General features: G+C 43.9%; 1 protein-coding gene across 1 annotated transcript in view; it reads right to left on the bottom strand.

Annotated features, from left to right (window-relative positions):
- Positions 1-9,495: 9,495 nt before the first annotated feature.
- ROBO1 (roundabout guidance receptor 1) overlaps positions 9,496-16,332 on the bottom strand; it is an 861,053-nt gene continuing 854,216 nt past the window's right edge. The window contains exons 29-31 of the mRNA XM_064152293.1: positions 14,554-14,862; positions 12,563-12,759; positions 9,496-11,605 (exon numbers count right to left, since the gene is read on the bottom strand). Of these exons, the coding sequence (XP_064008363.1) occupies positions 11,591-11,605; positions 12,563-12,759; positions 14,554-14,862 (521 nt within the window). The 3' untranslated portion in view covers positions 9,496-11,590. The remainder of the gene's footprint in view (positions 11,606-12,562; positions 12,760-14,553; positions 14,863-16,332) is intronic.

The raw sequence follows: 16,332 nt of genomic DNA, 5'->3' as shown, positions 1-16,332 counted from the left end.
AACTTGATTAATTTATTAAATAAATCACTTCCTTACTATTATTTACTGTTCATAATTTACTATTTTTTTTTTACTAAATAATTTACTTTTTTTAACACACAGAAACTGTGTCTTTTTATCACTGATAGTGACAGAATGTTCCAGCAGCCACAATCGTTAGCTGAACTGGCATCCTCCACAGTTTGTCCTCAACTAGAAGTATAAAGCATCTGAAATTAGTACATGTGTGTTTTCCTGGCACTTAGAATCTGTATTTCCCCAGTGTGCACATGATGTCAAAACATAGTGACAGTGTGCATGCATCCAAGAAAGCTAGCCTACAAGCAGTGAGTGTGGAGAAAAAAAAGCAAAGAGAAACCCACACAAAAATCTATTTTTCCTCCCCCCCCCCCCCTTTTTTTTGGTAGCATAGATTCATTGCACTTCAGTGGACTGCTTAACTAACTAAATAAAAGCTCTCCAACAGCTACTGAGAAACCATCCTGACTCTGAACATAAAGCAAAGCTGACAGAAGTGCTGCTACTAGTTACAGCTTATGCAGCAACATTCATATTCAGAGTGCTGACAGACATTAAATTAATCCCACTGTATCTTAATTCTAATTGCCACAGGGACTCAGATTGTTCTGAGGCATATCTGCTCCAAAAAGAAGTGCCTGTAGCAGAGCCCTACTGGAAATGCAGTTAAGCTTATGTCATTCTAGTGAGAATATTCTTTTAAGAGTTTTTTTTCTCCACATTTCAAAATGGGTCTCAGATGTCCTGGTTGGTATCTTGTTGGCAGAGCCTTATTAATCTCTCAGTTGTGCAGTAAATGAAGGTGTTATTAATCTCTCAGTTTTGCACTAAATGAAGGTAGCTGAAATGTCTCATTTGAAAGTTTAATGGTGGTAACTGTGATAGTAAAAAAATGGCAATCTTAATAGGAAATGAGATTTAACAAGGTTAAGTGCAGGGTCCTACACTTTGGCCACAACAACCCCAAGCAGCACTACAGGCTGGGGACAGAGTGGCTGGAGAGCAGCCAGGAAGAAAGGGACTTGGGAGTACTGGTAGATAGTAGGCTGAAGATGAGCCAGCAGTGTGCCCAGGTGGCCAGGAGGGCCAATGGCATCCTGTCCTGGATCAGGAATAGTGTGGCTAGTAGGATGAGGGAGGTTATTCTTCCCCTGCACTCAGCACTGGTCAGGCCACACCTTGAGTACTGTGTCCAGTTCTGAGCTCCTCAATTCAGAGATGTTGAGGTGCTGGAACATGTCCAGAGAAGGGTGACAAAGCTGACAAAAGGCCTGGAACACAGCCCTGTGAGAAGAGGCTGAGGGAGCTGGGGTTGTTTAGCCTGGAGAAGAGGAGGCTCAGGGGTTCTTTAGCCCCTTTGCCTTACACCGAAGAAACATTTCACATTGCTGCGCTGCCATATCTAATTTCCTCTGTGGAGCAATGTGGACAATACCCTGTGAAAGACAGAAGTACACAAGCACATGTGCTTTAGAATCAGAGAATCATAGAATCAACTAGGTTGGAAGAGACCTCCAACACCATCCAGTCCAACCTATCACTCAGCACTGTCCAATCAACTAGACCATGGCGCTATGTGCTTCATCCAGTCTTGTCTTGAAGACTTCCAGGGACAGCGACTCCACCACCTCCCTGGGCAGCCCATTCCAATGGCAAATCTCTCTCTCTCTCTGACAAGATCTTCCTCCTAACATCCAGCCTAGACTTCCCCCGGCACAACTTGAGACTGTGTCCCCTTGTTCTCTTGCTGGTTGCCTCAGAGAAGAGACCAACCCCCACCTGGCTACAGCCTCCCTTCAGGTAGTTGTAGACAGCAATGAGGTCACCCCTGAGCCTCCTCTTCTCCAGGCTAAACACCCCCAGCTCCCTCAGCCTCTCCTCACAGGGTTTATGTTCCAGGCCTGTCACCATTTTTCTTGCTCTGTTGATGAGTTTCTGCATTACCAGAGCATCAGTATGCTGAGCTTGTATTTGTGGCACTTGATGTGGAACACGGGAAAACACTGCAGGACTTCTGAAATTGCACATCAGCACTGTACTAATTTTTTTTTTTTGGTGATTTTGATAACTTCTCAGAAGTGCTGTGAGGATATTAGTTTCAGCTTATATTTTCTATAGCTGGGGTGAAAACATTGCCTGTCGCACCGGAATGTGAGAAGGTTCTAATAGTACAAGCAGCTACATAGGCAGCGCAGAGTGTTACCAGCATGCACTCTGGATTTACCTCCTGCCTGGATTTTAGCCAGCCACAGTGATTTCTCCAGGATGACATTTCTTATGAAGATGTGGGTTTGGTTTCATAGTACTGTGCAGAGTTTTACTGGAGAAAAATTTAACCTGATGAGAAACATTTGCAAAATACTCACCAAAGCCACAGACATGCTCAGCAAACAGGGTTCAAGCAAACTAGATGGTTAATCTTCATCCTGTACAAACAGGTTTTGTAGGGAGAAAAGTAAAACGCAAGTGAAAAGAATGTCCTACTCAAGGGAGGTTCTCCTTTCCCTCTACTCTGCCCTGGTGAGACCTCACCTTGAATATGGTGTTCAGTTTTGGGCTCCCCAGTTTAAGAGGGACAGGGATCTGCTGGAGAGGGTCCAGGGGAGGGCTATGAGGATGATTAGGGGACTGGAGAGCATGGCTTATGAGGAGAGGCTGAGGGCCCTGGGGCTTTTTAGTCTGGAGAAGACTTGAGAGGGGACTTGATAAATGTTTACAAATATCTGAGGGCTGGTGGTCAGGAAGGGGGGGACAGGCTCTGCTCACTGCTCCCTGTAATAGGACAAGGAGCAAAGAGTGTAAGTTGCAGCACAAGAGGTTCCACCTCAACACAAGGGGGAACTTCTTCACTCTAAGGGTCCCAGAGCACTGGAACAGGCTCCCCAGAGAAGTTGTAGAGTCTCCTTCTCTGGAGACTTTGAAGGCCTGTCTGGATGTGTTCCTCTGTGATCTGTGCTAGATTGCATGGTCCTGCTCTGGCAGGCGGATTGGACTCAATCTCCTTGGGTCCCTTCCAACCCCTAGCATCCTGTGAGCCTGTGATAATGCAAGCACAGAAGGGCATAAAATTTTAGGTTGATGAATAATGTCTTTTGCCTTTACATCTTGTACACGTAAAGCTGATGATGACTCTTGTGAAGCCCTCATGAAGCATTCAACCTACAGTAGCAGTAGTATAATAATATCCCTGTCCCTTCAAAATGGATTGGATGAGTTTAACTCAAGGAAAAGAAGATTTATATATATGTATATATAAAGTCACATATCTCTCTATATGAAGCCATTTTGCACTCATGTGTTGTTTACATCTGTCTAAACAGATTGTTTCTTATAGGAGCAGGTTCCATTAGTATCTTGCATTGTTTTACAATCTGTGCAAGTATTTGAAAGAAATAAAGGCTTCAGGACTGTGACAGCTTTTGAATTTTAAGTTGTCTAAGACATAAAATATTGCCACTTTTGTAATATCTGCTAGTTATGGCTATGGGAATGGTTTGTTTCAACTTAGGTTTGTACTGGTGAGTAACCAGTGGGGTAGAGACTTGGCACACCACTGAGACGATTGTGGCAGGACCTAGTTCTCAGCTCCAATATTCAGGTTTTTACTAGATAGGAGACACTGCATTGCTCTGTACTCAGCTCAGAAAAGTGTAACTTCTTGTGATGGTTTGGGTGTTCCCTGCTCCCACCACACTTTGGCAATCACCCAGACTAGACTGAGGTGGCTCTGGAAATTGAATGACGCTTATTATTTACAGCTTAGCACAATATACAAGCAGATATTTACAGTATATACAGAAATAGACAAGGTAAAAGGTAATACAGAAACACAACAACCCTCCCAGAAACCTGAGTCCCCAGGAGGGGGCTCCCAACTGCCCTTCCACCTTCTCCCACTCCTCTCCACCTTACCTCAGTCCCAAGGAAGAATGGAGGTTTGGCCAGGGGGTTAGGAAGCAATGTGGAGAGACCGCAAAGAGGCTAGAGAAAGAAATGCAGCCCATAGCTCCCAAGAGGAAGTGCCTTATCTGTGTTTGGATTCTTGCTCTTATACATCTCAGCAAGCCTATGAGTGAAGTAGAGATCACCATTGTTTTGTCTTTCACAGCCTGTGATCTAATCCTTCTCACCAAAACATTCTATCTAGGCTCAAACTAGCACACTTCTTTTGCAAATTTCAGGAATATATTGAATCCTTGACTCTGTATCAATTAATAGTGCAGAAATAAGGGTTAACTGCTGTACAAATGCTTCAGGAATATCTTACTAGTTACCATTTGCTGAAAGTGTTGAGGTTTTTGCTTTTGTTTATTTTTTGCTTTAAGTTTTGCTTTGTTTTGGTTTTGTTCTTCTATGCATCAAACTCTATAAGGGCTCCTCTACTGTTCCTCCTTGCTGCTGACTTAGAACCACATCTGAACTTTAAGACTAGTGGAATGTAACACAACAGAAGTAGATACTGCATTGTTTTATTCTATATTTCCTGATGTTGCCCCTGCTAAAAAAAAAACCCAAAACCTTAGGCATGAAAAAAGCAAAAAAACAAACCCAACCCCCCCCAGTTTTAATCATCATAGATTTGATTGTCTTTGATTGCTAGAAAGCAAATGGCTCCCCTTTTTTCCAAACAAAGAGGAGAGCTGAGTAGGTCCCATTCTCATCATCTCATTCAACAAGAAAGTTCAACACCATGGTGAATTAAATCCCAACTTCTCACTACTAGTAGGTTAAAATCATAGAATCATAAAATGGTCTGGGCTGGAAGGCACCTCCAAAGGTCATCTAGTCCAATCCCCCCTGCGGCTAGCAGGGACATCTTCAACTGGACCAGGCATCCCAGAGCCCTGCTGAGCCTCACCTTGAATATCTCCAGGGACGGGGCCCCAACCACCTCCCTGGGCAACTTGTTCTAGTGTTCCACTACCCTCAGAACCTGTTCCTAACATCCAACTTAAATAAGCTCTTTTCTCATTTGAGGCTGCTGGCCCTTGTCCTATCACTACAGGGCTTTGTAAATAGTTTCTCTCCATCCTTCTTCTAGGCCCCTTTCATATACTGGAAGACTGCTATTAAGTCTCCCCAGAGCCTCCTCTTCTCCAGGCTGAACAACTCCAGCTCCCTCAGCCTGTCTCTGTAGCAGAGGTACTCCAACCCCCTGATTATTTTCATAGCCCTCCTCTGTACCTGCTCCATCAGGTCCACGTCCTTTGAATATTGAGGGCTCCAGAGCCGGACACAGTCCTGGAGGGAAAAGTGGAAGTCACCTCTCTGGATCAGCTGGCAACGCATTTTTTGATGTGGCCCAGGATGTGATTTGCCTTCTGGGCTGCAAGCACACACTGTCTGCTCATGTCCAGCTTCTCATCCAGCAGCACCTCCAAGTCCTTTTCAACAGGGCTGATTTTTATCATCTCATCCCTTAGTCTGTATTGACAGTGAGGATTGTTCCAGCCCAGGTGCAGACCCCTGCACTTGCTCTTGTTTAATCTCATGAGGTTCACCCTGGCCCACCTCTCCAGCCTGTCCAGGTCCTTCTGCATGACATCCCATCGCTCTGGTGCATTGACACCACCATTCAGCTTGGTGTCATATGAAAACTTGCTGATGGTGCACTCCATCCCACTGTCTGTATCACTGATTTAACCATTAAACAGCACAGGTCCCAGTATAGACCCCTGAGGGACATCACTTGTCACTGCTCTCCATCTGGACTTCAAGCCATTGAGCATTGCCCTCTGGATGTGGCCATTCAGCCAATTCCTTATCCACTGAACAGTCTACCCACCACATCCACAACTCTCCATCTTGGCAAGTAGGGTGTTGAGGGAGACTGTGTCAAAGGCCCTGAAGATGTCCAAATAAATAGGTTGTCCTTTACGCACTGACATAATCACTTTGTCATAGAAAGCCACAAAATTAGTCAGGCAGGATTTGCCCCTAGTAAAGCCATGCTGGCTATATCGAATCACCTCCGTCTCCTCCATGTTCCTTAGCATGGCATCTAGGAAGATCTGTTCCACGATCTTCCCAGGCACAGAGGTGAGGCTGACAGGTTGGTAGCTTTACAGCATTTAAAAAAATGGGAGTAATGTTTCCTTTCTTCCAGTCCCAAAAGACTTCACCTGACTGCCAGGACTATCATGGAGAGTGGCTTGACAACTGCATCAGCTAATTCCCTCAGGACTCTGGGATGTGTTTTGACAGGTCCCATGGACTTGCATATCTTCAGGTTCCTCAGATGATTATGTACCTTGTCTTTGCTTACAGTGGGAGGGACTCGGTCTCCCTTGTCTCCAACTGGTGAGCCATCAACAATGTACATCAACAAAGCTTCAAAGCACTCTGTGGAAGATAAGCTGATATATAATGCTAAAACACGTGCAGGGCAAATTTTCTGGCATTCTAAATAACAAATACAATGCAATAGAGTATAGAATACAGGTTTTGATATTTTTAGACATATTTCCTAGTATCTGTCTAGTCCTGTATACCCCTAAATTCCTCTCTCTCTGTGGTTTGAATGGGAGAGGAAAAGGCACGAAAAGACCTGTTCTCCATCCCCCACAGGCATGAAGGGGGTGAGCAAGGGGCCCTTCTGGCATGAGCGGTGCCCTGTGCATTGCCTGTGCTGGAGTTGGGCTGGGATTGGCTGTGGTCTTCATGCCTAGGCAGTGGTAACTCTGCTCTTTGTCTAGGAAGGGTAGAAAGATTGGGGGACTTCCTGATCTTGGGGTTCCCGCCTTAGAGTTCTCCCCCGCCTGGGAGTTCGTGCCTGCCTGAGAGTTCTCTCCCGCCTGGATAGACTGAACAGATGGATCCCCTGGCGCTCTGCTCTGAAGGACGCTTCCCACCATTAGCACCCTTTAAGCAGACTCAATAGGCCTTAACGACCCTCCCACTGCCTCTGAAAGAGAGCCAGGGGAGAAGCAGCTGGACCGCCCTTTCTTTCAGCCACCCCACTCACCTGTGAGTAATTTGGCTCAGCTTTATTATTAAGTGGGAAATGCTATAATAGCTAAAGCCTTTTCCAACTTCTGCCTTCCAAAATAGTCAAATTACCTATGGCATCCTTGTAGATCTTCTCAATCGAAACTGAATCTGCTAATTAAAACTAAATTAATTTCTGTATATAGTTTTGGGGGCGGGTTTTCAGGAAAATAAAATAACTACTTTTATATAAAAATTCCTGACACGGCCACATTAATCCCCTGCCTCCACAACATTATCCCAACAAATATTGAGTAAAGTCATTTGACTGTAACTCGAACAGGATTTCACAGTGCATTTGACAAGAAAAAGCAGACTTCCACATCCATTATATTGAATCATAGAATCAACCAGGTTGGCAGAGACCTCCAAGATCATCCAGTCCAATCTAGCACACAGCTCTATCCAGTCAACTAGACCATGGCACTAAGTGCTTCATCCAGGCTTTTCTTGAAGACCTCCAGGGACGGTGACTCCACCACCTCCCAGGGCAGCCCATTCCAATGCCAATCACTCCCTGTGAAGAACTTCCTCCCAACATCCAGCCTAGACCTGCCCCGACAACTTGAGACTGTGTCCCCTTGCTGGTTGCCTGGCAGAAGAGACCAATCCTCACCTGGTTACAATGTCCCTTCAGGTAGTTGTAGACAGCAACTTTTAATTTAGCATGTACAGGCTACAGCTTTTCTAGCACGCCACTTGTTTTCTCCAGGTGTAATCAAAACCTCTGAGCACTGCTTGCTTCTGTTGTCTGGGCTTTCCAGTCACTGGCCAATTCTTCATGTGAAGCAGCAACACACAAACAATCTTGTTTTATTGCACTTGAATGTCAAAGACCAAGTTGAGTGTGCATCGATAGTGATGAACTGGAGTTACAGTTTGAAGAGCAAGGCATTGTGTCTTCTATCTTCATTATGGTGTTTTGGCTAAGATCACCACGCAGCGGTGACGCAGCCTGGGTTCAAGAACTCTGTGACGCGTTGTCTCAAGGTACTGCTAATCATAACTGAATGCAGTTGCAAAGCAATCAAATTAACTTCTTAGGGAACATCATCCATCATCAAACACATTTTTATCTCCTGCTAAAAAACCTCACCGGGCAAGATTTCTCATTGACCGCTGCTAGGAGCCACAAAGTAGCCACAAAACAGGCCTCAGTGTAGCCCCAACACAGGCATCAAAGTAGCCACAAAATAGGCTCCAAAGTAACCACAAAATGGGCTCAGAGTTGCCCCCAAATAGGCCCCAAATCACCCCCAAAGGAGCCCCAAAAGAGGCCCAAAATAGGCCTGAAGCACTGCCAAAGGAGTCCCAAAGTAGGCCCAAAATAGGCCCAAAGGAGCCCCAAATTAGGCCCAAAATAGGCCCAAAGTAGCCCCAAAATAGGCCCTGAATCACCCCTGAAGGAGCCACAAAATAGGCCCAAAGCAGCCCCAAGAGGCCCAAAGTAGGCCTGAAGCACTGCCAAAGGAGTCCCAAAGGAGCCCCAAACTAGGCCCCAATATAGACCCAAAATCGACATCAAAGTAGCCACAAAATAGCCCCCAAAGTAACTACAAAATAGACCCCAAATTAACCACAAAATAGGCCCAACAGGTCCAAAGTAGCACCAAAATAGGCCCTGAATCACCCCTGAAGGAGCCCCAAAGTAGGCCCAAAGGAGACCCAAAAGAGGCCCAAAGTAGGCCTGAAGCACTGCCAAAGGAATCATAGAATCAACCAGGTTGGAAGAGACCTCCAAGATCATCCACTCCATCCTAGCACCTAGCACTGTCCAATCGAATAGACCATGGCACTAAGTGCCTCATTCAGTCTTTTCTTGAAGACCTCCAGGGACGGTGACTCCACCACCTCCCTGGGCAGCTCACTCCAATGCCAATCACTCTCTCTGTGAAGAACTTCTTCCTAACATCCAGCCTATACCTACCCTGGCACAACTTGAGACTGTGTCCCCTTGTTCTATTGCTGGTTGCCTGGGAGACGAGGCCAAAAGAGTCCCAAAGTAGGCCCAAAGGAGCCACAAATTAGCCCCAAAATAGGCCCCAAAGTAACCGCAAATAGGCCCAAAGTAGCCTCAAAGTGGCCAGCACCAGAACAAGAGGACACAGCCTCAGGCTGCACCAGGGGAAATTTAGGCTTGAGGTGAGGAGAAAGTTCTTCCCTGAGAGAGTCATTGGACACTGGAATGGGCTGCCCGGGGAGGTGGTGGAGTCGCTGTCCCTGGAGCTGTTCAAGGCAGGATTGGACGTGGCACTTGGTGCCATGGTCTAGCCTTGAGCTCTGTGGTAAAGGGTTGGACTTGATGATCTGTGAGGTCTCTTCCAACCCTGATGATACTGCGATACTGTGTGATACTGTGTAAAATAGGCTCATATCAGTCCCAAATAGTTCAGTGGAAGGGACTGAGCTCTCTTCTTATCATCAGAACTAAGATCAGAGTTGTCCCTAAATACATTTCAGGGAACACAAGAAACACCGCAAGAAAGAGAATGTATTTGAGAACATTTTTAATAAATAATGTGACAAAAATTACTTTTCTGATTATTGAATCCTCAGTATGCAAAAAATTATGGCTAAAATATGAGGTTTCTTACATGAACGTAATGAAAACATTAATCACATGGATTGTTCCTTTAGTGAACTGCAACACCCTTTCTATGGAACCTTTCTTTAAAAATCAGCTAAATGAAAAATTTCAGTCCTTGGGAAACACCAAAACACTTTTTTTTTTTTTTTTTTTTTTGCTTTTGTTGTTTTTTGTTTTTTTTTTCTCTCCATTGGGGCTAGTCCTGATAGCTGTCAATAATTAACAAACACACATTTTTCCATTAGCACCAATGACAAGGAGTTTTTATCATTACAAAAGAACCAAAAAAAACCCCAAAAGGTCATAAAATCTACAGACAGAGGACATCATTTGGCAAAACTCAACGCAACTGACGCCCTCCCACCACCCCACCCCCCGGCCCCGCTTCAGCTTTCATGATAATCCAAATGTTGAGAGAGGCAATTTTCTGTTAAGTCCAGGAGAAAGTGAGAAGTGTTTCAATTCTGGCCCACATTTGTTACACTTTTAACCGTCTGTCACCATTCAAATATCCCAAATACAAACGTAGAGCATTAACAAAAAGACTGAAAGAAAAATAACCCAAAGGATTGCTTAACATTTTTTCGATAAGACACACACACACACACACAAAAAAGAGGTTAATAGTTACAATGGTTTACAAACAAAGTTTAGTGATTGTGCTTTTAAAACCAAAAACAAACAAACAAAAAAAGATAAGCAGTGCATTACCAAAAAAAAAAAAAAAAAAAAGAAAAGAGAGAGAAAAATAATTGCCAAGATCAAAGGAAACTTCTTTTTTAAGTGGCACTTCTTCTTTAAGGTGAATTGACACAAGTAGAGGTCTGAGATTTGGGCCAGTAACAGTTAATGATGTCACCCAATCGTTATTAAAAATGTCCACGGATGTTTTTTTTTTCCCTGCTTATTTCCACCAGCACTCAAGCATTATTCAAGCTGCAAATCAGGAAGAAGACTGAGATAAACTTGCTCGTGCTGTGATTAGGCAAATTGCAATCGTATTAGGCAAACTGCAATCATAGAATCAACCAGGTTGGAAGAGACCTCTAAGATTATCCAGTCCAACCTAGCACCCAGCCCTAGCCAGTCAACTAGACCATGGCACCGACTGCCTCATCCAGGCTTTTCCTGAACACCTCCAGGGATGGTGACTCCATCGTATTGGCACACCTCCTGCCTATCCCAAAAGGACATTTTTAATAAGAATGCAGTTAGTGATGGAAATGGAAAGGCAAATCAAAGTACCACAGGGGATTTAAAATGAGTACGTATTTACAATAAGAGCCACATTACCCCCAAAAAATTTGGCTTGCATTTGTGGAACTGTATTGCCTGCAAAAAAGTTATCAAGAGACTGACAGAAAACAAGATGCGCAGTCTGGATTGGAACTGCAAGATAACATTTGCTCTAACAGCAGACTACAGTCAAACCCCCAGCATAAAAAATAATGTTCTGCGTGATGTTCACTTTGGGGGTTTTAATCATAGAATCAGAGAATCAACCAGGTTGGAAGAGACCTCCAAGATCATTCCAGTCCAACCTAGCACCCAGCCCTAGCCAATCAACAATGTGTAATCAATGTTGCATTAGTTGCAAGGTTATTAATTGGCTCACTGGTGTAGCAGCAGTGCAGTATGCACTGCCTCACTAGGGAGATACCTTGGGATCCCAGACTCTGGAATCTCAATCTGTTCTGCTCCAGAAGCAGCAGATGGCCCAAGTACCAAAAAGAGCAGCTTACCTGCCTTCTTGGGCAGTGAAGGTGATGCACTGAGCATTACGGAATAGGCTGTTCCTATTAAGGAGGGTTTACAAAGAAAGAGAGGGAGGGAAAAAAGGTAGCATTCTGATGGTATGAAGAAAAAGGAAAAATTGTACACTCTGATTGCACTGAACATTATTTCTGGCGTCAAACATCATCAGACTTGAGGCATCTTAAGTGATTTTTTTTTTTCTGATTAGATTTGAAAAGCCTGTTACAGTACATGTTGTTGTCTTCAGCTTTCTGTTTCCTGTATTAAAAAAAACCAAAACCAAAATCAAAACCAGTAAGTGACTATATGTTTGATTTCATTATTAACAGTTTGTTTTCACATGTGTTACTTTCACATAATAATGACTACTTTTAATTACGTGCACCAACATGACTGTGTGCTGCAAAACCTTCCTACCATCAGGATTTAAACTGAATGAACATCATAAGGCAGGGAAAAAAAAAGAATGAACATGTTCATGCTTTAATATCTAATAAATCCCAGAAGCATGAACTGTCAAAAAACGTGAAAGGCAATGTCAGGGTGGTCTCAGATGCTCTAGCTCTTTATTTTCACTTCTAAAGTTTAAATACTGTATTTCTGCAACTTCTGTTCCACGGGTTTCAGTATGGTGACAGTTATACTATGCTGAGTATCACTATGGTTTTGACACATTCTTGAAGTTCATTTCCTTGGATTGGTCATGATGTTAATAGATAAGTGAACTAATTTCACAGAATCACAGAATATCAGAGGCTGGAAGGGACCTCGGGAGACTATCTAGTCCAACCACCTGGCCAGAGCAGGATCACCTATACTAGATCACAGAGGAGTGCATCCAGGAGGGTTTTGAATATCTCCAAAGAGAGAGACTCCACAACGTCCCTGGGCAGTTTCTTCCAGTGTTCTGTCACCCCCACAGTGATAAAACGTCCTAGTCATGTTTACATGAAACTTCCTATGCCTCACTTTCCACCCACTGCCCCTTGTCCTGTCACTGGGCATCACTGGGAAGAGCCTGGCTCCATCCTCCTGGCACCCACCCTTTACATATTTATAAACATTCATGAGGCCACCTCTCAGTCTCCTTTGTCTGAAAAGAAGTATTTCTCATTTCAAAGTGTTTTTTTTCTTGGTATCCTGTCTAAGCACAGAAAATAGCCTTGCTGACTAGTAGCCAATACTGCTAATGTTCAGTAGCCCAACTGCAGTTACCTCCATCTCTTCTTCTTCCTCTTCTTGTTCATACGCTCCCAGTACCTGCATTTCTGCAACATTCCTTCGTGTCATATTTGCTTGGTCTGCCCTCTGTCTGCCTCCTGATCCTCTTGATGACATAGAGCTGGAGGAGCTGGGATCTCTAGGATTATTTGATGTTGGGAATGTTGGTCTGGAGTATGGTAGGATGTCCTCTGTATAATTAAATAGGTACACTGTTAGTTTACAAGCCCAGAGACACTGCGGTCCTAAAATTTCCGCATGCAGTTGATTTATTTCACTTTCTGTGATTCTCAGTGGGTTTAAAGTGATGCCTGACATTAATATGAAATACATTGTTTCCATAATACTGTTCTAGGAACTTTCTCAAGGAAATTTATAGCATTCACATAGTAACATTCACCACAGAAAAACTGATTTGTGATTACTGCCCACTTCATTTCGATTTATATTTGCTCTATACTGTCCAAGAAAATCAAGAAAAAGATCCTCCTTCTATTGTATTTTTAACATGACTGACTAGGGGAAAATGAATATATGTGCATGATACTCACAAAGAGCTCATTCTTACTAAATACTGGACCTTGCATTTCTCAGACTGAATTTGAGACAAGAGTAGTTGGCAAGTTCTAAAATTTAAGCACTACCTTCTAAAGTAACTTTCTAACAGATTTTATTGATAGTAATCCACTGTAACCACCCTCTTACTAATGTGCTCATTTAACCAGCTTTCTAGCCAATCACTCTGATACTGACCCTGGATACCTGTAGGAAGAAATAACCAGGCAATTGTATGAATTTGTGTTAAAAGCCTTAGTGAACGCTTGGCAGATTCCATTAATCGCGTGCCACTGATCAGTAACCTTAGCAGTTTCCATACACAAGATCATATTTGGTTGATATAATGCCATATCAGTTAGCATCTATAACTAATGCATTGCTTACAATGGCTTTCTTCTTTTTCAAAATGGACCAGATACCTTCTGTCCCTTTTCTCCTTTATAAACAGGAAAAAATGGGGCAAGCGCCGATTCTTTGGTAAAGAAGTCAAATATGTGACTTATGTATCTACTATCTGCCTTCATCCACTTCCTCTGTAAATCAGTCTACTGTTAGATGGATTGTAGTAGTTTGAAGCAGGCTAGAATGTTTTGGTGAGAAGAACTAAATTACAGACTGTGAAAGGAAAACAATGGTGATGTCTACTTTCCTCATAGGCTTGCTGAGATGTATAGGAACAAGAAATAAAAACATAGATAACCACTCTCACTTGCGCTGCTGGCTGAGCTGCATCTTACTCTCTAACCTCACCCTGCATTTTGGACTAATCCACTTTGCTTCCTAACCCCCTGGCTGAACCTCTATTCTTCCTGGGGACTGGAGTAAGGTTGAGGGGGGTAGGGGGAAGGTGAAGGGGTGGTTGAGAGCCCCTCCTGGGGACTTAGGTTTCTGGGAGGGGAGTTGTGTTTCTATATTACCTTTTACCTTGTATATTTCTGTCTATAACTGTATATACTGTAAATATCTGCTTGTATATTGTGCCAGCTGTAAATAATGAGCTTCATTCATATTTCCAGAGCCATCTGAGTCTAATCCGGGTGATTTCTAAAGTGTGAGGGGGGGCAGGGAACACCCAAACCATCACATGGATTAAATATAGACTATAAATGTATGATAGGGGCAAGCACATCAATCCTTACAACTCTCGAGGAATATTACTGTTAAGGCTTCATCAGCATTAGCTTTCATACACAATGGATATATGGAAAATCTAAGTTTCTTATAAACTCTTTTTTCCCCCATTTTGCCCTAATTAGAACCTGCAACATAGCCTATATTAGCACTTAATAATCGCAATAAGTGGTGACAATTCAGCAGATCTAACTGGAGTCAGTCAGGCCAGCATCAGGAGAGACCTGGAAAAAGCTGGCCTGTTCTCTGTGATGGACACTCAACACTTCAGTAAGCTCAAGAGCATGAAAAGTAACCTTGAAGAAGATGAGGTTTTGCTGGTGTGCCATCTCGTTTTGGTGCTTTGTTTGCCCGCAGTTTCCCATCGTTCTGCTGCTCCTGGGATTCTCTTCGTTCTCCCGAGTTTGTCCGCACGTCTGAATGCTGCCTCGCATCCAGCCCGTCCCTCCCCTTGTAAGTCGCTCCTTTCCTCTCTGCAGACCTGTCTGTCCTTGCTTCTATAGAAGCAAGTTTTGGCAACATGACCGGACGCACCTCCAGCTGTGATTTAGACTGGATGGTGGGTGATTTTATAGCTGGAGGTGGCAAAGGCGGGGGTGGCAAGTCTATGACGTAGAGAAAGAACAATAATTACAATGACATCATGTACTAGTGAATTGGAGAAATAATATTTAACTCAAAATGAAGAAAAAAGATGTCATATTTACTTTTGGCCTCCCCACTGCCTTTCTCTCTGCACATCTAGAAGCATTCTGCTGCTATCACACCTGCTGATGGGTATTTTTACAAAGCTTGAGCTTTAAAAATGCAAAGCAAAGACCTCTCACTGCCTTTTCAAATCACAGACTTTTCATTAAAATCATAACAAAAGTGGTAATCAACCTATTGGAGTATTACAGCCTTTATTATAGAATCATAAAATCATCCAGGTTGGAAGGGACCTCCAGGATCACCCAGTCCAACCTAGCACCCAGCCCTAGCCAATCATCTACACCATGGCACTAAGTGCCTCAGCCAGGCTTTTCTTGAACACTTCCAGGGATGGTGAGTCCACCACTGCCCTGGGCAGCCCATTCCAATGCCAATCACTCTCTCTGGCAACAACTTCCTCCTAACATCCAGCCTAGACCTCCCCCAGCACAACTTGAGACTGTCCCCCCTTGTTTTGTTGCTGGTTGCCTGGCAGAAGTGACCAACCCCACATGGCTACAAATTCCTTTCGGGTATTCTAGAAAGCAATGAGGACTGCCCTGAGCCTCCTCTTCTCCAGGATAAACACCCCCAGCTCCATCAGCCTCTCCACATAGGGTTTGTGTTCCAGGCCCTTCACCAGCCTTGTTGCCCTTCTTTGGACATGTTCCAGCACCTGAACATCTCTCTTGAATTGAGGAGCCCAGAACTGGACACAGCACTCAAGGTGTGGCCTGACCAGTGCTGAGTACAGGGACAGAATAACCTCCCTCATCCTACTGGCCACACTCTTCCTGATCCAGGCCAGGATGCCATTGGCTCTCTTGGCCACCTGGGCACACTGCTGGCTCATCTTCAGCCTACTATCTACCAGTACTCCCAAGTCCCTTTCTTCCTGGCTGCTCTCCAGCCACTCTGTCCCCAGCCTGTGGCTCTGATTGGTGTTGTTGTGGCTGAAGTGCAGAACCCTGCACTTGGCCTTGTTAAATCTCATCATTACGGTATCAGAGCTCCGAACAGCCCACGTGTGGAGCCTGCCAACGTAAAGGGAGTGTAGGTGCTTAATGTCAGCCTTTTCAGTCGCCCTTGGAATCAGTCTCCAACAGCTGTGGCACAGAAATGCACTGGCTGAATAACAAAGGGAAGGACAGCATCTTTCATGTGGCCTACAAAATACAACTTGGAGCGAATTATTTATTCAAGAACCCTACACAGGACAATGAACAAAGCAATGTTAAATTTTGACTGCTGAAAGGAAAGATGCATTGTTCTAAAATTTTTCATGAAACAGCAGTAGGTCTATGCTACAGTAATAAGTAAAGTGATATTCTCTTTACATTTGTGCAACCTGCAGAGAAACTATACAAATCTTCCTTATAGCACAG

This window comes from Pogoniulus pusillus, chromosome 12 (genome assembly GCF_015220805.1).
Source record: "Pogoniulus pusillus isolate bPogPus1 chromosome 12, bPogPus1.pri, whole genome shotgun sequence".
Lineage (NCBI taxonomy): Eukaryota > Metazoa > Chordata > Aves > Piciformes > Lybiidae > Pogoniulus > Pogoniulus pusillus.
This window is presented reverse-complemented; position numbering and strand designations above follow the sequence as displayed.